This window comes from Aedes aegypti, chromosome 2, assembly GCF_002204515.2.
Source record: "Aedes aegypti strain LVP_AGWG chromosome 2, AaegL5.0 Primary Assembly, whole genome shotgun sequence".
In the NCBI taxonomy this organism is placed as follows: domain Eukaryota; kingdom Metazoa; phylum Arthropoda; class Insecta; order Diptera; family Culicidae; genus Aedes; species Aedes aegypti.
Genome location: NC_035108.1, coordinates 198,010,923 through 198,035,447, shown reverse-complemented (window position 1 = coordinate 198,035,447; position 24,525 = coordinate 198,010,923). Strand labels below are relative to the sequence as shown.

The 24,525-nt window shown below is 39.2% G+C and overlaps 1 protein-coding gene across 1 annotated transcript; it reads right to left on the bottom strand.

The window, feature by feature from the left end:
- Positions 1 to 594: 594 nt before the first annotated feature.
- On the bottom strand, positions 595 to 2,097 carry LOC5578872 (activating signal cointegrator 1 complex subunit 2 homolog). Its single transcript, XM_021843669.1, has 2 exons — positions 1,991 to 2,097; positions 595 to 1,936 (listed from the first exon to the last, which is right to left on the bottom strand). Exons 1-2 carry the CDS (start codon positions 1,995 to 1,997, stop codon positions 918 to 920), a joined length of 1,026 nt encoding a protein of 341 aa, XP_021699361.1. The 5' UTR covers positions 1,998 to 2,097; the 3' UTR covers positions 595 to 917.
- Positions 2,098 to 24,525: the final 22,428 nt, after the last annotated feature.

Below are 24,525 nucleotides of genomic sequence, written 5' to 3'. Positions count from 1 at the left end.
AATTCGTTAAAAAAATCTTATCAATTTCTACCATACGAATCGAAACAAAAATCGAATGAAGAAAATCGATTCACTCGATTTTGAATGCTCCAAACATCGATTCAAAAAATCGATTAATCGGAACAAGAAAATCGATTTTCGGAACATCGATTCAAAATCGCCCATCGCTAGTTGAAACACGCGTATCTGTCAAAGGATACAAATTCTAGTGGAATGAAATGGTATAGTACTAAATTCGGTTTTTCATCTACTTATAGGTATTTCGCTAATATTGTATATATTGTAGAAAATAGATCTAATCCCAGACCATCCCCACTACAATGTGGTCGTGTTCGAATAAAAAGTAATAACAACCCTTCGCTTCTGAAACTTGATGGTGTCCAGAAGAGATATCATGAGCGATTACTAGGCTAGGAGGATTACATGGATTTTACACAACTCGTTGCGGAGACTCGAAATATAGAGAACTCGTCATAATTATCCAACTTGGCAAGATAAATATATAACTCGGGTTTTGAAAACAATCTGGCACCTTGTTGCGTAAACTTTCGTTAAAATACCATCACTTTCGAGATGCAACTGATTACAAGATAATTTGTGAAGTTATGCATAATGCTACTTCAAATCTTTTATTCCTCTGATGTGTTCGATTGACTGATCAATTTAACTACGACAGATTTTTTTGTGTAAAGTTGAATTCAATTGAATTGAAGACTGATATTTCGTAGATTTTTTTTATTATACCAAAACTGACGTCCATCATTTGGAAGCGGGAGAAGTGTTCTGTGAGAGTATTTGGTATTGGAAAAAAGCGTGACAAAGGTGGGAGGAGGGGTCTAGGAAATCTCGAAAAACGATGGACGTCAAATTTGAATCTTCCCTATTAAGTAATGCGATTTTTTACAGCATCGTACATTTTACCATCCATTATTAATGCTACACTTGGCCTTCGCAGGATAATCGCAACGGTTCACGCTAACTCCAAACTCCAGCCCTGCGGGACAGTTTTGTTCGTAGGCAAGTCCTTCGAAACATTTAATGAACTTGGAACAATTGCCGGGTACCGGCAAATGAACTGGCTTTTTAGCATTGTCGATTCTCGGACAGCGAACGTCAGTATGAAATTTGGGCTGGTCTGAGTAATCTTGGTCGCCGAAATCTTCCACATCTATCGGTTTAATGAATTGAGGATTTTGCGGTTTCGGTTTCTGCCGTTGTGGCTGTGGTTTGTTCTGGATTTGTTGTTGAACATTTTGGGGTGGTGCTTGCATTTCTGGTTCTCGTTCTCGCTGTGTTTGCTGTTGTTGGAGCCACTGTCCCCACTTTTGTTGAAATTCTGAATTTGAGTCGGGTAATTCACTTTCGTAGGGGCTCACATATTGAGGCTTCTGAGGTGGCGGTTGCTGTTGCGGCTTTTGCTTCGGAGGTTCTAGCTGTCCCCAAGTTTGTCGCTGGATATCATTAGAATGTCTTTCCGGAACGTGTTGAAATTCTGGATTAGATTCTGGTAATTCACTTTCGTATGGTCTCATATATTGAGGCTTCTGAGGTGGCGGTTGTTGCTGAGGTTTTTGCTTTGGAGGTTCTAACTGTCCCCAAGTTTGTCGTTGGACATCATTAGAGTAACTTTCCGGAACATTGTTCACATGAGGGATCATATTCTGGGGTTTTTGAGGTAGATGATTTTGCCATTGTGATACAGGTGCTCGTTGAAGTTGAGGTAAAACCTGTTCTTGCCATTGCGGCTGTTGTTGGAATTGAGAAGATGCTTCGAATCCATTCAGGTTGGATGGCGGAACCAAATGTTGATTCTGCTTGATTTGTTGTGGCACCAACTCCTGATGACGCCAGTCTTGCCATTGTTGTTGAATTTCACTATGGAACTGGGGCGCAGCTGTCGCTCCAAGCACAGAAATCGCCAAGATCACTATAAAAACTTTTTAACAAAAATTAATGAAAAAAATCGAGTATAATAATTTTAATGTTTTACCATTCATGATCACTGTTCAGACGTTTGAAGTCTGCATTCAAACTGATTTTATTGGCGAAAATAATCAATAATTTATACCACCAGCAACATCCGCAACGAGAACCAGTGAACAAGTATCTGCTATTATGGATGGAAATTTATCGGTTATCAGCATCTGAATATGTAGGCAGTCTAGTGCTGATAATGGTGCAGTCTGATGCAATAGAGCACCAACTAAAATTTCCAAATTAAAAAAGGAGAAAAGCCCTTGCATGTGAGTTTAGCTTTATTGTCACAAGTCTTAGTGTTTTCATATTAATTACAAATATAAGTATATGGTATTAGAGATGAGCAAGCCGCACAAATCAACAGGTGATACAGGGGGCCAGGCCCGGATTTGGAGGGGGTGCCAAGGGAGCAAATGCCCTCGCACCCCCCTCGAAAAATTAAAAAAATAACTAAATTGAAATGCGTAACGATTTCTTACAAAGATAATATGACATAAGATGACAGTTTTTATTTTTTACGTGATAGTAATAATTTCCTAGTTTCAATGATAAACCTTCTATTCTCTAAAGAAAACCATCAAGGTTGTGTGGAATTGAATTTAAAATGAATATTAGTTTAGGTTGTACAGAATAATTTCCTTATGTTGAATTAAATCTTTTTTTAAAGTATCTTTATTTAACAATAATGTTCGTATTTATTACAAAAGTACTAGACTATCAACTAAACCTAACATATTTTCAAATAGTTTTCGAAATGCATTTCAAAAAATTTCCTGTTCGCCCACCGAATGTCTCGAATTCCTCTTTGAAATCAAAATAAACTGCTTGTTTTAGACATCACCATCCAGCTCATGTAATGAACTGCCAGCCACAATGCAGTTTTTTGCTGGGCTTCATTCTCGTTAATGTCCCTGCTCAAAACTCATCTAGGGTAGAAGTACCAATTATGGCTATAGCACCAATTATGGCAATAGTGGGAACAAAAAGAGATTTTTCTTATTGTTTCACTAGAATATAACGGCTAATATTCACAGGAATGATAAACCTATTTGTTTTTGATGGTAACTAAACCTTGATAAGAACATTCGTGCAATAAGCTTCGAAAAATGAACATTTGAAAATTTTGCCTCACACATATTTTACCTTCTTAGCAGTTTGCTAAAGGACACCACTTACGAAATGTATGTTTTCATCCGGAAAAAACTGCTTCAACCGATTAATGTATGTTGCCTAATGAGAACAAATGAATAAATTTAGCTGGTGAGCTATCAAATCTACTGTTTTAAGCTGGAAATCGTGTTATTTCCACTATGTCGATAACTGGTACAAGGAGTGTATGAGAGCCCAATTATGGCAGTACTCTGGAGGCAGTTTGTTTACATTTTTTGATCAGTGAAATAAAAGAAGTAAAGCTGTTTTACTGGTCACTTCCACGATGGGAAGGTTCGGTAAGGCATTATCTTCATGTTTTGTACTCATTTGCTAAGATTTTTCAATCACACGTTCGAATACGTTCGCAAGCGGAAGATGCTAATTTCATGGTAGAGAGGGTTTTCGGTAGCACTCGATTTTTGAATTTTCCCTCTTTTTTCGTTAAAATTAGGCGCTGGAAAGGTAATGTGAGTTTATTAATGCTGTTTTGTATCATAATTTGCGTTTTCACTACATTTCGACTCCTTTTCGAAAATTAATTTGCTCTCATGAACCCATTGCAATAAATTGATATAACATGATTTGTGATTTAGCTGACATAAGAACGTTCATGATAACTCCAGAAATGGTTTCACAGGCTGCGAAAAAGATAAAGAAGTCGTTTGTTGCGGGTCCTGATGGTTTACCTGCAGTCGTTATTTGCCGCTGCATTGCAGCTTTAGCACAACCGTTAAGTGAAATCTTCAATCGTTCATTCCAACAAGCAAAATTTCCTCGGATCTGGAAACAATCGTATATGACGCCCGTTTTCAAGCGTGGTGACCGTCATAACGTTAGCAACTACCGTGGTATTACGAGCCTATCTGCTGTCTCGAAACTGTTCGAAACCATAGTATGTGGAGTTATGCTTGATGCAACCAAATGCTACATATCCAAGGATCAACACGGATTCATGCCCGGTCGTTCAGTTACAACAAATATGCTGAACTTCACGTCAAAGTGTATTATGAGTATGGAGAATAAAGCGCAAGTCGATGTAATTTACACCGATTTGAAGGCTGCGTTCGATAAAATTGACCACATGATACTCCTGCGCAAACTATCTCGGCTTGGAACTTCTAATCAGCTCGTCTCTTGGCTGGAGTCGTACCTCACGGAACGGGAATTGCGGGTGAAGATTGATAGCTGCGTATCATCACCGTTCACGAACAAATCTGGCGTTCCGCAAGGTAGCAACCTTGTGCCGTTGCTGTTCGTACTGTTTTTTAACGATGCTGCTTCAGCTCTGGGCGATGGATACAAGCTTGTTTACGCTGACGATATGAAATTGTATATGGTAGTACGAACAGAAGACGATTGTTTGTGCCTGCAGCATTCACTGAATATGTTTGCTGACTGGTGCCGTAGAAGTAAACTGGTACTAAGCATCGAGAAATGTCAGGTGATTACTTTTCACCGTATTGTGAATCCAATCTTATTCGACTACCGTATTGAGGGCAATACTCTTAATAGAGTTTCCAGCGTGAACGATCTGGAGATTCAGCTAGACTCAAGATTGACATTCGACTTGCACCGTTCATTGATCATAACGAAGGCAACACGTCAGTTAGGATTCATCTCCAAAGTGGCGAGAGATTTTTCGGATCCTCATTGCTGGAAATCGCTATACTGTGCTCTTGTTCGTCCAATTCTTGAAAATGTGTCCGTTGTATGGAATCCGTATCAAGTAACGTGGAGTTTGAGGATTGAAAGAATTCAAAAACGATTCGTCCGCTCTGCCTTGAGGAACCTGCCGTGGAGAGATCCTGCCAACTTACCACCATATCCAGATAGGTGTAGGCTGCTTGGACTTGATACCCTGGAACATCGACGGAAAATCCAGCAATCGCTGCTTGTGGCCAAAGTGTTGACCGGTGGAATTGATAGCCCAGAACTGTTGTCGCTGATCAACTTTCGAGTACCGAACCGATCCCTCCGAAACACGACGTTGCTGCAGCCAATATTTCATAGGACCGCGTTCGGGTATAATGAGCCTATAACTACTTGTATTCGTGAGTTTACGGCTGTTGAAGATCTGTTCAATTTTGACGAACCAACTGAACGATTTGCAAATCGAATTAGGTCTGTAGTTACTTAGTATAGTTTTTTATTCATTAAGACGAAATATTGTCAGATGAATTATTTTAAATACAAATACAAATACAAATTTAACACAAAACATTTGGAAAAATTTTTGAGCAATTACTTCATTACATATTAGCGTTGCATTATCTTTCGCTCTGGATGACTTTTGAGTTCATTTCATGCAAATATTCGATAGTCCATAATTGGAACACTTTTATGTCGAATGCTAGGAACGCTATTGCCATAATTGGTACAAAGACAACGCTTTTTAAAGCCATTTTTTAGAAGCTTAAAGTCAATTTAGTACTAAAACTGTTTAATTCAACTGCTTCGCAAGGCTTCAAACTAGTAATTAACACCAACAAGTCATGCTTACGTTTTAGGAACGCGGGTAAAACTTGATTTTTATCCATACTGTTGACATATTGCATCCATAATTGGTACAACTACCCTATTGTCGACAAGTTCACTTTCATCTTATTCCTCAACATTTTTTCTGTCCAGTCTCAGATTTCTTTGGTTCTGCTGCACTCCAAAATGCTGTGCTTGTTTGAATCAAGTTGATCACAACAATCACAATTGTTAACGGTAATTCTTCCAATATTGAAAGTTAATAACTTCTTATTGTTAGACACCACTTCATTTAGCAGTAAAAACATGTTCGATATATCCTCAGAACAGAGGAACTTGTAGCTGACATTTTTCCAAAGTATCGGCCAATTTTCATCCGGATAATCAAACTCCGCCTTGACTTGAATATCGTCACTCTTCAGGAATTTGAAGTATAGTTGCTTTGAAGATTCGGTTCCTGCATTACCTTCCTGGTTCATCAACCGTGCGGCTGCAATCCATTCTTTTGCATTTCTGGTGAGACGCCCATTATCCGGAAAACCCAATAAATATTCCTCAGCAGCATCATCTATATTGCAATCTGTTTCTCAACTGATGAAACTGACTGCCGAATGCTTCAGTAATTGCTGATAACGACAATAGTGTTGAATCAATTCTCCAATAACCTTTTCCTCTAGTGTTGAGTTCTTGTTGCTGAACGGACAATTTCAACAGAACCGCATGGTGATCTGAGCATGGTAAGCAACAGTTTTCACATCACGAATACGGGATATGAATGCATTTGGACCATAGAATCGATCTAAGCGAGAAACACAGTCACCGCGATAAAAAATGAACTTTTCTAGATGGAGTTGTTTTGCCACATCTTTGAAATGAAACATTTCGACTAGATTTCGGAGGCCATTCGAGAAATTTTTTACATAGCTGTTTGAATCAGTTGGATCTAATATACAATTGAAATCTCCTACTAGCACCGAATATTCGCAGTTCGTTTTACTGATATGAATAGCCATTCGGTTAGGAAACTGATCATCTCTATCTTTTTTCTTATTGTTTCATGAATGGGCATAAATATTAATATAATTGATCCCATTAACAATCACCGAAGAATCAAATATTTGAGAACTATAGTTTAAGTTTTTGCTCAACAAAATCCCTGTTCCCTTCCTATCCTCACTGATATTAACAAGTGCGTTATGTAAACCGATAAACGAGAAATTCTCGAAAGCAACCTCTTGCAAAAACATTATATTAATCTTGATTTCTGACTAAGTCTATTAAGATAGATTTGTTGATCTCCGTGTTTATGCTATTTAGGTTGAGCGTTGCTATACTTAACGTAAACTGCATTTCACAGTTTTACAATATTCACTTACTTTTCTTTCGTTGATTTCGTGATCTTGTGCGTAGAGTTTGCTTCTCGAGCAATCTTTGCTTCGGCGACTCTGGTTCCGATAAATCTGAACCGACGACCGCTGCCGAATCATCAATTCGTGATTTGCGCCCTCGCTTCTTCGTCGCAGTCCACTCAGCATCCCCAATTGACCGTTCCTCCTCATTTTCGATTTCGTCGTTTTTCCTCAGATGGGTGCGCGCCGCCGCCACTGGTAATTGCGGATTGACTTCTCGATGAGACATTACCTCTGTACCACTAGCTATATCAGCAACTATAGCTACAGGCGGTGTGGTTTCTTCGACAGTCGTCATCGCTGCTGTTACCTCCTCATGCGGTTTCACTTCTTCCTGCACTTGGTTAACCTGGCCTTCGGCCGGGAATTGTCCCGGACTAACAGAAGCTTCACTAAACACTTCAGCATAGGACGCTGGCGCTGAACCGTTCATTCTCAAACGATTGGAAATCGTTCTCTTCGGACAGTTTACCTTGACGTTACGCCTGGACTGCCACAAGCAAAACATTTGTTTTGCATAGCCTCGTAGAACACGCGAACTTGAAAATGCTGCACGTGTAGCTGAAATCTCCATATGTGCACGGCGTACACCGTTCAGAATTGGATACCCTGTATCCGGACCGTATACTATAGCTATAGGCTATAGCGTTCCCGAACCATGTGGTGTATCTTTTTTTTTTTTTTCCTTCTAAGCAATGGGGGGATAATCTGCTCAACAGACTCCGGATCGAGGTCCGGGAGTGTGGGGTTGGGGACCATTTACTACGTACAAGCAGTAAACAGGACTACACCCCCGACCCACTAAACCATTTCCATTGCCGCCAAACCCTTCGTCTCTCCGGGACCACCAAGAAGGCATTGCTTCGGAGAGGGGCTATTGCACATCGCATCCTCCAGGTTAGCAGCGTAGCCATGCAGCAACGAACATCGATGACACGCTTATGGGGGTCCACCAAGGTAGCATGCTGGCGCATTGCCAGCTTCCCGGGTGGTCCTCACCTCCCGTTGTCCGCTGAAGGCGGGCAGGGTCGACCACTAAGCCCGCGCCCAGCTGCACCGCAGGTATCAAGAACTGATACTGCGGGCTTCGCAATTTGACCTACTGAAGGCTCAGGCCCTATCAGCTAGCACCAGCTGGGATTGCTGACGAAGGGGCCTCCACCTGCCCCGAACAACCAGAGGCTCGTATCCACCCAGTAGGCCGGCGCCACGACAGCAGCGCTACCAGGATGTTCTCCCCGCGGCCACTTAATCGCTGTAAGGGTCGATTTCGACCGTAGGGCACCGGTATGACCTACGTAGCCGACTGCGAACCCTTGGACCACCTGTTGATTAGCGTCTGCACTAGTCACTCCTCGAGTCCACACGCCACCTCCTTTGGAGTTCCGAGACGATGTGGGTGATAGCCGATGAAACGGCATTCCAGCCAAACTCGTCTGCACACATCCTCTGGACCAAATTGTCCGGAGTCGTGTCCCGACCGCATGTGGCAAACATGCGGTCACGCATTGTGCGGAAACGCGGGCACACGAACAAAACGTGTTCCGCCGTTTCCTCTAAACCTGCACAAACTGGACATTCGGGAGAACCCGCATGACCGAAATGAGTATCTTGTGGTGTATCTTGCCGTACTTGGATAGTACAGTTGCCACGTGCTTCTCGTCGACCTCGATTGGCAGCCCGAAAATACGCACATACCGGAAGTCACCTCTGGCCGTTGCAAAAGAAACTTGCGCCGACTCGCCGTTGTCATAAGTGAACGTGTCACTCGGTGGACACTTCAGCAACACCGCTTTCATCAGCTGACTAAATCTTTCACCATTCGAAAATATAGGTTTTTAGCTTTCATTTCCCCAAAAGAATCCACCGAGGGATCCTGAACATTTATTTTTTTTATTTTAAATTTGTGTTCCTTGTAGTACATTTTTTTCAAATATAATCGTGGTAGCCCAAATTTCAAATGAAAGTTGATATAACAAAGATATATAAGATTGTGGTGGTCCAAAAATTTCCGATTTAAGCGTTACGTAATAAATGGACGCCGCCAAATGATTGATACGAAATAGAGCTCTTTGGAACCATTTCTACAAATCAATAACACTTGCTGCTGGGTTGATATTTTCATCTTTTCCACAATTAATGTGATATAAAATATAATGCCAAAATAGTGACTCTTTGAAATGGAAATTATCTTGCAGTTGTGCTAACTCAACTGTTACATCCTTGACAATATCGTGGTCAACATGCACCTTCTGGCTTCATAAATAAGCAAAAATGTGGCATTTTTGCTTTGAGGAAAAGAAAATCTATTCAAGATTCTAGAAACGCCATTCCACGGCAAAGTAGCTACTAACAGTTTGGACCAGCGTTCGCGCCAAAAGAATAATTGAACCATTTTTTTTTTTTCAAGCAGTTTGAAACAGTCGATGGAATTCGATATTTTTGGAAGTTTGTTCATAAAAGATGGCGCTCCCTGTATTCGCTGATATGCGCACGAATGGGAAGGTATCTTTTCGAAATATTAAAACCCTTAGAAGAAAGTCCTAAAAATCTACTGTAAATTGCAGTTACTCAACTCTAAGGGGCAAGTGAGCACATTAAATTTAACTTGTTAATCTACCTCATAATACTTACCGTTGCCAATAATCACATAATTAACCATATTTCATGTTGAAAACATGTATTATATAAATATGATATCTATTTAAGAGGAGTATTAAGGTGAAGATCAATCAAAGCCAAACCTCAAATTTTCAAGAGCACAAATCTGCCCATAACTGCATATTTGTAACATTCGACAAAAGTAGGCATTGAGTAAATGGGATACCAAGTTTGCATTTTATTGCAGTATGGGGGGGGAACTGATATTTCAAAAAATCACTCAGAATTCAAAAGTGCTTATTTGAGGCTGAAATTTTGTACAACTCATATCACTTATTGGGTGAATAGTCAGAAAAAAATTCTGATAGAAATTTCGTTGCCACTGCATTATGAGGCTCATCTATAATCTCAATGTGACTGTTATGCGGTTACAATTGCCAATGTGACAAAACAACTTGGTATTTTTTCGAATTTTCTAGAACAATCTCGCAGATTTTAGTAAGTGGATCGAAAGTATTTGTCATTTGATGACTCTCCCCGGTATTAACTCGAAATTGTCAAAAATGTCGAATGTGACTGTTATGCAGTTATGGGCAGAAATCTGGAGAACCAAACATCCATTTAAGCTGAAAACATAATCGATTGGGCACTAGCTGGTGGTGATCAATCGATTAAGTTTTTAGCTTAAATGGGTGTTCGGTTCTCCAGATTTGTGATCTTGAAAATTGGAAGTTTGGCTTCGATTCATCTTCACCTTAAATGGTAAAACTTTCTTGTTTGTAAGCTGCTTACGTGTTTTAATTACTGCAGTAATTGTGGAAATTGCATTATTGTCGTTCTGCTTGTCAGGAAACCACTTTCACGGTGGAATTATTTTTATGATTTGATTTATCAGAAAATATCTTGCAAGTATATAGTATTAAATTTAGAAATTCCATGCTAAAGACATCAAATACATTTCAATACTATTAAAAAAGTCTGTGGAGTGTCACGTTTTGCGCTGTGCCTCAATAATATGCTTAATGAGGATTTTCTTAAGCTTTTTGCTAAGGCAAGCATCTAAGAGAGACTCACGAAGAGGAAAAATATCAACGTCATATGCAGCCCAGATTCCGCAGTCACGAAACGTCAAATGCAGCCCGTCGATTTTTATGTAAAGTATTGTACCTATTCAAAATAAACTGTTAATAAAAAAACCTCAGTCAGCGGAGCAATTTTTCGAAAGATATGGATAAATCTAAACACAGGACTAGTTATTTTTATTGTCTGCTACGTTTGCTAGCATGAAATTTCACTCAAACGGCTATTTATGCTTCGGTGTGAGGGAAACACAATGATTTTTTGCTGGGATGTTCATGCGAAGGTTTGAACGGCTGGCGCATGATTGATGAAAACACAGAGTGGAATAAGAAAAAAACTCAGCAATCACAGAAAAAGAAGACTGTCTCCGCGAGTTTCATCTCAGCTAAGCATATTCCATTTACTTTCGTAGACTTTTGTAATGTTGATCCATTCTACTTTCAACCTTTTATCGGTTGATTGGAAAAGAAAATTCTGAATTAATAACTAAGTACTCAACGAACTCTAAGCTGGGAAGCAGGCTATGCTCCAGCAGAGGTGTAATGCCAGACAGAAGAATAAATTTAATGTATTCTTACCATGAAAGGAAACAGTGCTCGGTTAGATATACTTCCACAGTACCGTAATCCGGGGTATCATTGATCAGCGGGATAACATTGATCGGAATGACTCATCTCATCAAAAGTTCGTATTGTAATTTATTGATGAGACATTTCCAATCGTGAATGGTGCTTCTCTTTCTTTTATTCATTAGCTAATAAAAGTTAATATTTTTGCGAAAATTGCGTTTACCTTATGCGTAAATTTGGCAACTTTTCGAAATAATGATTTTAATTGTTAAGAATGACATTACCGAAGATTCATGTCTCACATAAGTTCAGCAAACGATATAAGCAAGGAAAATGTAATTCTTGCTAAAAATGACATCACCGAAAACGATTACGTTGTCAAAACCTTTATAAGTATGCTCAATTAGGCAAAATTGCCGAATTACTGTTAAGAATGTAAAATTCCCTTAGGAACTTGCCTACCTTTAGGCGTATTCCGTTGTTCGAGGTGTTTTTAATTTTAAAATAACTCAAAAAGCAAATTACTTGTAAGCGTTTGGCCTTCATATTCGGCATCAGGGAACATGATTTAAGTAAGTAACGACATTTTCAGTATTACCGAACGTTGTTTACATAGGTGATCAATGTTACCCAATATCAGCAAAATCAAAAAATCATCTAAAACATTTTTTTTAACATGCTTAAATCTTTCAATAAACGAAATACAGTATATAGTCTCGAGCTATAAGTGGCAGTACTGGTTTTAAAAATGTAAAAATTGCAACATTTGCATTTCCAAATGAAATATTCAAGAAACATTCAGAAAAATGATCAATGTTACCCCGGATTACGGTACGAATAAGTGAACAGTCGAACTTCCAACATATCTAATCGAATAAGTGTCCTATAGCTCAATAAATCCTCAAAATCATTTACGACTGTTTTGTTTTTTTTTTGCAAAATGAAACTCAATATATATTTATGTACATTTATTTTATGAACTTTTATATGGAAATGAAACTTTCATCGAGCTTAAGACCAACGAAACTGTCTTTTACAATGATTACATTTAAAAATAATGTACTCCAAAGAACAAAAATTTTAAATAAAAAAAAGTTCGGGATCCCTCGGTGGATTTTTTTTTTGGGAAACACGTCAAATGGAAGCTAAAAACCTATATTTTCGAATGGTGAAAGATTTAGCGATGCCTATTTTTTGTGATAATCCTTTCCCATATACACGCCATGCCCCCTGTATACCGACCACTCACTTTGAGTGTAAAACTGAATTCGAGTTCTTTTGTTCATTTGCTCCACTCCACATACCATTTGTAAAATGAGTTCTCTGTTCGATTCTGGCTCTGAGCGTAAACCGACAGCCAAGCGATCCTTTTGCAGAAGACCGTGATCTAGGCTCGGACATCGACCTGGGTTCAAGTATCGTTGATACCCTAAGTCTTTTATAAAACTTCGGGTGGGCAGTGAGTTGGATGATGTGGGCACTTAGGGGAATCGAATGCTTTCTCCCGACGGGTAGAGAAATTAATATGCCTGAAGGCGATTTTTGACCTTCGCGAAATTCTACTTCGTAGATTTCGCGTAATTTCCGGCGACGAAGATTTGCAAATCTCGCGCCCAATCTGAGGATCACTGAACTTGACTCTTTCACTACGTTCTGGTCTGTGGAAGAGGCGAGAGCGATCCGAGTAGTCTAAACGCGCCGTAGTGTGAAGTTCTAGGTGAACTAAAGTGAAACGTTGGTGGTTATTATGTCCTTTAGGTTACTAACTTAGATTTTTCCCATATTTCCCTCAAGTAGCTAGTTAGACAAAAGTTAAGTGCCGTGGTAGTGCTTTGTGCAAGTTGGTGGTTATTATGCGAGCGTTGAACCTTGAATGCGATAGGTAATTCCGTGGTGCTATAAGGTGTCCGTGGATATATTATAATTTAAGGCCATGTGTCAGCATGTTTCCGTTGATAGGATTTGTGGCAAGTTGCAAGGCCCGTCACACCACACAGAATCGTCAGCGACCGTTGTCGACCCCGCATTCCAGCTTCGGAGTTAGAACACATACTTCACAGGAGGACCTGGGATCGAATCCCATCCCCGAGATAGTCACTTATGACGTAAAGGTTATATAGTGACGATTTTCTTCGGGAAGTAAAGCCGTTTGCCCGAGATGAACTAGCCCAGTCCAAAAATCTTATGAATAGAGATAAAAAAGAAAAACAAATACAGGTGATACCGCACCATTGCAGGAGAGTCACTGGCTTCCGTCTCGTCCATTACCTAAGACCGCTTGATAGCTGAGAGCTACCCAAGCTTCATCTTTGCGACGGCTGGTAATAGGAAAGGATTTAATATGGATGACTACTTCAGAGAATTGTATAGACCTTTACATCCTTTCATGGAGATCACGGGGAATCGAAAAGTAGACGGTCAGTAGTTATTGACTGGGTTTTATTTTCGGAACGAAACTTGCGAAACAGTGAGCTAATTTTTGAGTGGTCTTGCTCCATAGCAGCTCGACGACTTGGTTAACCAAATACCTTTCAACGTTGAGTTAGACATTAAAAAAAGCATTTGAAGAATTACATGGTGAATATAATGCAACTTGAGTTGAGTAGGAAATAAATCGATACTAAATTGGTCAAAAATAAGAAAAGGATAGATTAATAGAAGGAAATAATTTATACTGAGATTGTTTCGAGGTATGATAGTTGAAGCTGGATCATGACCAGTGTAAGTCATGGGAACCGATAGTCAGTCGATAAGCGAGGACTTGAATACAAGTCTGCTGAAATTGCGACAATCAATCCTAGCTGCAAAGCAGGACTATGAGAAAGCCAAGGCACAACTTGGCACGGTCGCAGGCAAAAAGGGCACTAAGTCGTGCCAGACTGAAGTGTTTTCCTTCACAGGCAAGCGAATATATCAGATGATATTAATCGATACGCGATGCGAAAGACGCATGGTTGCAAAGGAAAAAGTGACCTAAGCGGTCGTCCTCTAGAGCGGAAAAGTTGGCGCGAGCCGAGCTCCGCGATCAGGAGGACTTGGCAACAGTGGAGAGGCCAACATCACCTCTAAAGTCATGAAAGCCAAGAAAAAGGAGCCAAGGGATAGGCTGAACCAGGCAGTGCTTTCATGGGAACCACGGGCGCAAAACAATAACAACCCGTGGTACGAGTCGGAAAGCAGAAAGAAAGGAGAAAACCGGAAACGGCGACCTAAACCGAAAACACTGAAACGTAGGAACGTAGGCTAGGCCCTAGTAATCAAAACGGAGGAGGCGAAATACGCCGAAGTTCTGAAGGCGATGCGAGGCATGGAGAAGCTATCGTCATTGGGCGCAGATGTGTGGAGCGTTTACATAAGGCGAACTAGGATTGGTGAAATGATCCTAGTCTTAAAGAAGGACGCCAAGCAAAAACGTGCAGCCTTTAAGCATCTAGCACGAGAAGTACTTGACTCCAAGGTCCAAGTAGGGTCCTTGATTCCAGAAGTGACTCTTCAGTGTAAAAATCTGGATGAGGTCACCGATGTAGCGGAGGTCTCGGCTGCCCTTAAAGAGCAGTGTCACATTGACGCACCCAGCTAGGCCATTCACCTTAGAAATGGCCCGCACGGCCCCCAGGTAGCGGTGATCAGGCTGCAGAGGCCATCAAAGCAAAGCACTTGGGCATACTCATAATAGGCTGGTCGCTATGCGGTTGAGCGTACAACAGCCTCCTTTGCCTCAAGTGCTTCGGGAAGCATCATAAGTCGTGGAAATGCATAGGGCAAGCGATTGTAAGCGAATCGCGAAGCGCCTAATATGTATCGACAGAGCAAACAACGAACACATAACGGGTGGACCCAAATGTCCGGACACAAGCGGAGTATCAAAGCAGCCAAAACGGAAGTGACAGAGTAAAATTAAAACCACAGTGATGCTTGGTAGTCAGTCTCTGAAACGAAGACCGATGTGGTGTTACTATCGGACCCATACCGCATACCAGCCAACAACGGGAACTGGGTAGCGGATAGCTAGCAGCTATAGGGACGACAGGACGATACCCAATCCAAGAAGTAGTCTCTATCTCAAATGACGGTTTTTCGATAGCAAAAATCAACGGCGTGTTGCAGTTGTTACGCGCCCCCCAAGGTGGTCGATTGAGGAATTTTCCCACATGATCGACAGGATGATAGCCGAACTAGCTAATCGGCAGCCAGTAGTGATAGCTGGTGACTTGATTGCATGGGCAGTGGAGTTGTTGGAATCCCTGGCCGCAAATGTGGGTACAGTGAGTACCTTCCGCAGAAATGGTGCAGAATCGGTTATCGACGTGACGTTTTGTAGTCCTAACCTTTTAAGTACTAGAGTTTCCAAATTGGCCTAAGGCGCCTAAGGCGCGCAAACCGCGATTTGACTGCAGAGGATTAGCCCTGCCGAAGCTGATCCTTTGTAACATTGTTTAAGTTGGCTTGGATAAGCAGTTTGTCTAGGCTACTTCTGCTACATGTGTTAGGTGCTATATGCACTGGCCCCTCCCCGAAGAAATACCGTTAGGTGGGTACGGGAAGATAAGGGTCGTAGGCCAAGGGTAATGTTGGTGCAATCTATACACCACTTGAGCTATTCAGCGAGAATTTCTCATGTACAGTGCATGGACTGGCTTTGGTGGGTCGTCCTCACACTCCCTGAGTTACCTCCTCAGGCGTCTTGTTAAAAAATATCAAACTCCTCACTCTACATTTTTTTTTATAAAAGCTGCATTATAATGAATACACAGAATATTCATGAAACAAAATCTTTCTGCATTGAAAGCCACTTAAGGAAGTAGTGCATTGATCTTACCGGTTTTAAAATTGGATGTAAAAGCACATGTTTATTTGTTTGCTTACACCGCCAATCAAGAGAACACTAGGCATACGTGTGCTTGAGAAAACTGCCACTGATAAAGTAAACTCTTATCATAAGTGGTGTTTGATATGAATCGTCTACCTCCCCCTCCCCCCTCCCTAACGTTTTTTTGTATTATAAATTTGAAATTTTTGTATAAGCTGTAACGCTTGAACCAACTCCCCCTTCGTTCTAGAGCATTACTAATTTGTGGACGGCGCCCATGAGAGATTAAGTCGAATTTTATACAGAGAATTTCTGGTTTCACAGGTGCAGTTCTAGCAACTCTTGAAACATTTAAGCTTATTTAAGGGGAATACTGTATATTTTATTGGTACATAACTCACTTCTTATGGTGTACTCTTTGATTATTTATGAAACGCATCATTTTTTTTATTGTCGCAAAAACTTTTCGCCAAGCATTTACTCACTGTCATACATGTTTTAGTTCCGCATGTGTTTCCGTTGAACTGCGTTTTTACGTAATTTTGTTTGTCGTTTTAATTTTATCAGATGCCGACAATCGAATGTCAAAAAATAGATTCCATTTGTTTTGCCACCAGAAAACACAGCGATTCTCCACTCGATATTAGCTACTATAAGTAGCATCATTGCAGCGAGGGTCGAAACATCGCAGAAGTACCGCGCCAGGATGGCAGATATGTTATCTGTATTTGGGCCATAATGGCTACAAATTTACCACTCTGAATCTCAGTAACAAGAAACACTTATGTGTAATGCATATTGTAGCCCAGTGTTCTAAAAAAAAGCCGGCAAAGTTTATCAAAGTTGCCAATATTTATTGAAATATAATTAAAATATAAATTTTTGTAATATAATTACAGTTAATTTAGTTTGCAATCAATTGCATTACATCGAAATGTTCACATCGTTCAAGAAGAACAAATGGTCCTGATATAAAAGCCTAGAGACTAAGCGTTTATTTAATTTTCTGATTTATGTTTATAATCATTTTTCTCTTAATGGAAACAACTTTGATGTAGTATTGATTATTTGAGATTTTCATATGTATATAAAATTATCCATTAACATCAGTGTTGTGAAAAACTCAATTTCTCACAACTCACGCTTGAGATTTTTCATGCGTGAGTTGTCAATCATGCAACTCAGCAGTCAAAAAATCATGGATGAGTTGGCTTACCTTTTTGACTCATTGTCTCGTATTTCCACAGTTTACTCACACACGGCAATAATTTCTTGTTAGTCTGATAAAATTATATTAATCCATTCTAACGTAAACAACAACATTCGGGTTTCTCGAGTTTTTGCCGGGTTTTGCAACTGAATCATTATTTACGGTTTGAGTTGATTGAAATGATTTTGCATCAAAATCTCAAGCGTGAGATTTGCGAAGCAGATCTCTAATGAGTTTGCTCTCACGGGAGAGCGTATTGATTGAGATTTTGAGTGTGAGTCTATCAACACTGATTAACATCAAAGTTTCTTTTAACAAAAATTGAGTTATTTATAATAAAATAATCGTTTTTGTCCCATAATTCCTTTGTCCATCTAAAAGAAGAAGATAACCAAACATTAAACTAAGTTTAGAGTCAACTTCAAGCTCCAGTAAAACTTCAAAAGCGTCTAAACACAACTTCAGCTGCAGATTTAAGCTCTTCCCACTTGTAAGAGGTTGGAGTAATTCAATTAGAAACATCATCCGTAGAATGACTGTGGTATCGTCTAGCATAACATCATTGATTGTATATTGAACTTTAATTGAAAGCGTGATTTGCCTAATTTCCCTTTATTGTCCAAAACGCCAGTGCTCATCGGTGACGAACGGTGCCGATGTGTTAAAAGATTGTGTTAGTCATAAAGCAAAACGAGATATTCGATCCGGTGTTCAACTTGTAAACGTTTTTTATCATGGCATCTATTTTTTTATTGGAATGTGGAGGCGTTCGATCATAACACCTCTTAAACGGATTTACATCAATTTTGTGATACAATTTATATTCCGTGAGGAGGATGACACCAAAAACCTTTTCGGCATTGCATAGTTCAGTCAAAGAAGGAATAGTATAAAGGAATCACGCCGAAAATGTTGTAAACACTGATGAACATCGATTGTGTACAAGACGACGCTTGGTCTAATCTGATTCGCGACTTCGTAGACTTGCGTTGCTTGATGCGTTGATTTCGCAATTTGTCGGGATATCGTTTTCAAAGAGTATCTTCTTCAATATCGAACAGAAATGTCTTCTAGCGCCAAGTTAACAAGTTAACATCCCGGCATCTCATTAGCAATATACCGTTACGATAACCAAGCATCCATGTGTAAGACCAAGTCAATAATTGATAAGACGATCCGAAGGCCATGTTTTCGATGACGCGCTGAAGATGATCGGGAAAAGGTGTTGAAAAAATAATCAAAAACGCAATTCAGATAAGAAAAATACTAAAATTTATATTTATTGCCCAAAGAATTTTGTGTTTTTGTTAGTCATCATTTCCTCTTCGCGATGTATGCTTTCAATGAGTTTCCACCAGTGATGAACGTAGCAGACAAAACTTAACAGCGAAAACCAATCTTACACTGAAGTGGTTAAAGCAATGGATTGGGAGTACGTAAATTGACATTTTTGTGAATCATTATAATTATGGTGACAGAGTAAGTTTTACGTTAAAGAGTTCCGTACAAAAAAAAATCTAAAAAAAATACAGTCGACTCTCAACATCTCGATGTTCTACATCTCGATATCTCTCCCTATGTCGATGATTTGTTCGGTCCCTTCATCCTGCATACATTTTCACTCTCCATATCTCGATATCCTCCTTATCTCAATATCTCCTTATCTCGATGTGATTTTCGTTCCCAATTTTCTCTCCATATGTCGATAAGCCCATTATCAAAGGTAACTAGACTAGATTTTAGAGATTCAAAACAATTTGCGACGACGAAATGGCATCTGTTTGTTTTTAATTTTCTTGGTAACGGATTGATTTTCAATCTAGTATTCGTTAAAAACTTGTTCTATGTCTCGATCTCTCCCTATCTCGATGGTCCCTTCAATATCGAGATGTGGAGAGGCGACTGTATTAAAATACCCTATCTGTCTTTTTGCGATAAATGAACGATTTTTTTTCTTTAATGTGTCATTTAACCACTTTTGCCTTTAAAAAACGTGTGATAAGCACGAAGATACTTTATGTCCTAATCAAGAAAATTTATGAACCTCGAACAACGGGATTCGAACTCACGACCATCAGCCATAGTCTTGCTGATTAGCTGTGCGTTAACCGGTACGACTACTTGGGCCTTTCTCGTGTCTTTACCCTGTATACCCTCTATCCGGAATCCGTTTTTTGTGTGGCCATTGAAAATTGAAAAAAATTCACTGAAATTCAATCCGGGAAATTCACTTTACTGGACCGTCTGTACAACCTTTGGTTGAATACGAACTTGTGTTTCTATATAAAATCTTCTGTTACGGACTCCTCCATCACAATCTTGTGATGTAACATAGAGAAATAATCCGTCTACAAGCCTGTAGACAGTTTTTTCGACAACCGTCTCTATATCTTCGTGCGTTTTTATGACTACCAACTATTATTTAGTGGGTACCATTTTGCGCAAACAGCCAATGCGTTTTACGACCATTAACGTGGATGATGAACACAAAAACAGGTGGCCGTAAATAAATGTCAAATAATGACATGCGCACGCAACCCAGTCGAGGACTAGATGAAATCATCCACACACTATCAAATTCCATTTAAAGCAATCTTAAAGTTGAGAAAGTTCGCTTCACCCTTGACCAATGCTAATAAAAGAGAATTTGTACCAGGTCAGAAGAGTAAACTTGCTTTAATTTCACCATGAGCAATCAACATCAGAACACAATCACAGCCATCGATAAAAAATCGACAGTCCCATTTCTTTCAAAAGCGAGACTTGATGTCTGATATGCTCAAACTCGGTGGGTGGCATCAAGTATTCCATCATTTCTCGCATAACTTCTGATCTCGCCCTAAAAGCCATTGGTAACCATGTGTGTAGCTCGTTGTTTCTGAGCATTTGAATGGATTTTCATGTTATGCAACAACGCTATGGGAAAGGAAGGATCATTATCTACCTGTCCGAGATGTTGGTTTTGATGCTTATTCTTTCTTTTGCTCAGAAACAACGATCTACACACGTTGCTACCAATGGCTTTTAGGGCGTTATCTCAGAGTATGCGAGATTTCTACCTTTGCCACCACGGTTCAAGGTTTGCCAGTCATCATGTGGAATGATGAGCTGATGGGTACGCAAAGCAAAATGTGACGACTCCCACTGTGGCACAATTTGGTTCCTGACTGTCTCCCATCATTTCAAATGAATGAAACAAGAAAAATGAACCTTCCTTCAATCACATTCTCATTCGGCACCCGGGCTTATATATGATCGATCGGATTGATGGTTCCGTACTGGATGATACATAATTTGTCAACCGCACGCAATCGCAACCGTTCAAGGAACACACCTGTGATGCCTTCTTGAGGCTCATTGCAGTATACACCGTTTTTCTTCTTTCTGGCATTACGTCCCTTCTAAGGCAGATCCTGCTTATTATGTACTCTATGAGCACTTCCACAGTTATTTATTAGAGATGGTCGGGTTTCACTTTTATCAAACCCGAACCCGACTCATACCCGACTTATTTTATTCCTTCAAACTCGGTCCCGACCCGAACCCGAGACAAAAATTGAAAAGAAAACCCGGACCCGACCCGAACCCGAAAAATTCTCACTGTTCAAACCCGAACCCGACCCGACCCGAAAAAGTTTTCAAAAAAAAACCCGAATAGAACCCGAGTTTCAAAAGATGATAAATTCATCGTTTCTGATGCATAGGTAAGCTTTCAGGTTGTTACCTTGTGAACAATTTTCAACAAACCCGACCCAAACCCGACTTTTGTCAAGCCTGAACTCAACGCGTACCCGGTAATTGTTTAGCCTTCTAAACCAACCCGAACCCGAACCCGAAAAAAATAACAATTTTCAAACCCAAACCCGACCCGAACCCGTCGGAATCGGGTTCGGGTTTGAAAACCCGAGACCCGACCATCTCTTTTATTTATCTTTGCCGATTGACCATTTTCGCATGTGTATATCAGGTGGCAAGCACGAATAAACTTTATGCCCTGGGATGTCGCGAAAATGTCCTTTCCGAAAAATCCTATACCGATGGGATTCGAACCCACGACCTTCAGCTTTGACTTGCTGAATAGCTGCCCATTGAAACATAACTGTCCTATATGGAATTTCAAACAAACACCTTTTTTCATCGCAACATTCATGTTTTAATATATACTTTAGAGCGCATGTAAAATTGAACACACCAAGCGATTTTCATTAATTCGCAATCGTTAGATGAATTTGCCACAATCATCGATGCCCAGTACAAATTTCAATGACGGTCTACTTCGTCTTAAAACTTTGCAAGTAGACAGATAAAAATATGTGTTTCTTACTTGGCCTATTGGTCTTATCCTAAAAATAATTACTCTTTTCAATAATGCTTTACTATTTTATCAAATAAAAAAAGTGTTTCATTGAAATTTAGTGGTTTTCATCAAATTCAACGTACATTTCGGGAATCCCGGGATTCTCGGGATATCAGAACCAATATCCCGGGAAACGGGAAATGCAGAAATATGCACGCTCAAAAAAGAATTCTGAAAAACGTGAACTGTCAAAAATACACCATGAACTACCACAAATGGTCACATAAACATGATCTAGTTCACGGTGTATTTTTGTTGTTGACGAGTTCACGTCTGCTGTTCACGGATACGAGAATGGATTTTTTTCTGTGTGTCAAATCCAGGGATTTTTTGTCTCGGGATGGACACTCTAGTTAGGCCAATTGTTTGGCGTTTATGGTGGTCCACATTTTCATAGAAATGGTATGACTAACTTTCTTATCTGTAGAAATAATATATACACTACCCACCATAAGAATGGAATCGCATCACCTAGTATTGCAACACCCCAGTTAAATATTGCAGCACCCCGAAAAGTTTAGCATCACCTAAAAATTTAAATATTTATGATGCAGTATCTCGAAATCCTTACTTCCTGCAAAGTTGCGGTCTTCAGCAAAGTTGTAGAGTAGCCTTATGGCGTTCATTAGGTGGGGTTTTGGATGCGCAATTTGAGCGCTACGTGGCACTAGTGTGCATATTATATGGTCATATTCCAGTGGACTCTAGCTCATGATCCTGACCACCTAGATACATAGTTCGTGTCTTCGGCAAAGTTGTTCAGAAGCTTGAAAACAATTTGAGAGAGCACTGTTTAGTTATCAATTCTGCCTCTACGTGGTGCAAGTATGCATGTGACTTTGGTCATATTCCATATTCATGATCCCAACCTAGAAAGTTGTTCAATAACAATTTGAAGAAACACTATATTCTTTTAGGCAAATTTGATATTTGCATATTTTGGAAACAAACAAATACATCATTTCATATTGTATTATATAATATTCCACCATGTTTCGATTTTTTCCTAAGTGTACTTTTAGAGCTGTGGTGAATGCGTTATTCGGTAAGTGTATAAACTCGCTATCTTTTTTCGTTTGAAACAAAAACACGTCTATTTTGATTGTTAATACTTCTGATTCAGGCAAAAAATAAAAATATCGGCGTACAAAATTGAATTGAAAATTGAACATTGAACAAAATGATGCCAAAACATCAAGAAACAAAAAAGTTTTCACGATTTGAATATTTTTTTTTATTTAAACTATAAAGCTGCTGCTATAGAGGGTAAACAACTTTTTTCTAGCAATGAGTTTTTAACTTTTAGAAGAATGCATAGATTAATCTCTGAAAAAAATATTTGGAGAGCACCACCAAAGGAATATTTTGGTGTACTCCTTAAACAATTGTGAGATAATTTTTTTTCTGGTTAGATTCTTTGCAGATATCTGTGGATACTAATGATGGATTTTGGGTTGAATATTTGTCAGATTAGTGGTAGATTATCGGTGAATCTGCTGCGATCTTTGTAAAAGCCTATATGTATTTGGTAAACATAAAAAACAACTCCATAAAGAATTTTTAATAATCTTACTACAGTCATCTCTCCCTAACTCGATATTGAAGGGACCATCGAGTTAGGGAGGTATCGAGTTACAGAACACAAAACCAGTGCAACTGCGATCCAAGGGACCATCGAGTTAGCCATGAAAACCAACTTTTACTATGGTTCTCTTACTCGATATCGAGATACAGAATATCGAGTGAGGGAGAGTTAACTGTATTTTATTAGGATGAATGCAACCTTAAATCAAAAATGTATTAAATTTCGTAGCACAATTTTTTTTTTCGGTTTCCTTTCACATCGTATAACCAGGTCCGTCCGACTCGGGCTCAGATTGGGTACCACTTCTAGTACTGCATTTGGTCCCTCGGTAGTGCAAAAGGTACCCAAGTTTGACACATCGCAGTACAATTTTCACGACATTCTCGATTGCCTTATGAGCCATAATTTTTTGGGCAACTGCAAGGGACATGGAGGTCTTTAATGTGTCTTTGGTATAACCTTTATGTTTAATGCCAACATGGCTTTATTATTTATTTATTAATTTATTAAACAAAAAAATTAGAAAGAGGGAGAAACCCCTTTGAGTGATTTTCTTTAAAATCGTTCTCAAAAGGGCACAAAACCTCGTTATCTTTTCTTAAAATGTTATAAAAATAACTTAAAACTAAAAGCTCAACCGAAAACAATCCATATCAGAGCCTTAATCTTGAGAAGGAGTTTAAGTAACCAAAAATCGGAGATGATGGAGGAGTTCAAGGGAGGCCGTAGTTCTTGATTTCTGAAACGAAATAAAATAAAATGCAAAACAGTATCATATAACATAACGAAAATCATTGAAAAAATCGTATAAAATTTTAATCATAGGAAGTGATCTAATACCAAGAATATCACGAACAGATACAGGTACAGCAGTATCTAAATTCTTGAAGTTATTTATAAGTTTTTTCCTAGGCAAAATATAATTTTTGCAATAAAAAACTATGTGATCAATGTCTTGACAAGTTTCACCACAATCACATAAATTTGAATCTTCAATGTTAATACGATATAAATGACTATTACAAGTATAATGATTAGAAATAAGTCTTGGAAACGTACAAATCAAATTTCTACCAGCAGATAAATTTTTAAACCGAGGAATTTTTATCCACAATTGGTAAAATGGAATGACACCATCGACCTTTGTCACTAGAATCCCAATCAACTTGCCAAGAATTCAAAGCATATTTTTTTTTAAATTTAGCATAACATTTCGAATGAGCAACATCTCGTTAATAAATAATTCCACAAGTAGCTCCTAATTTTGCTAAACAATCAGCTTGTTCATTACCAAATATAT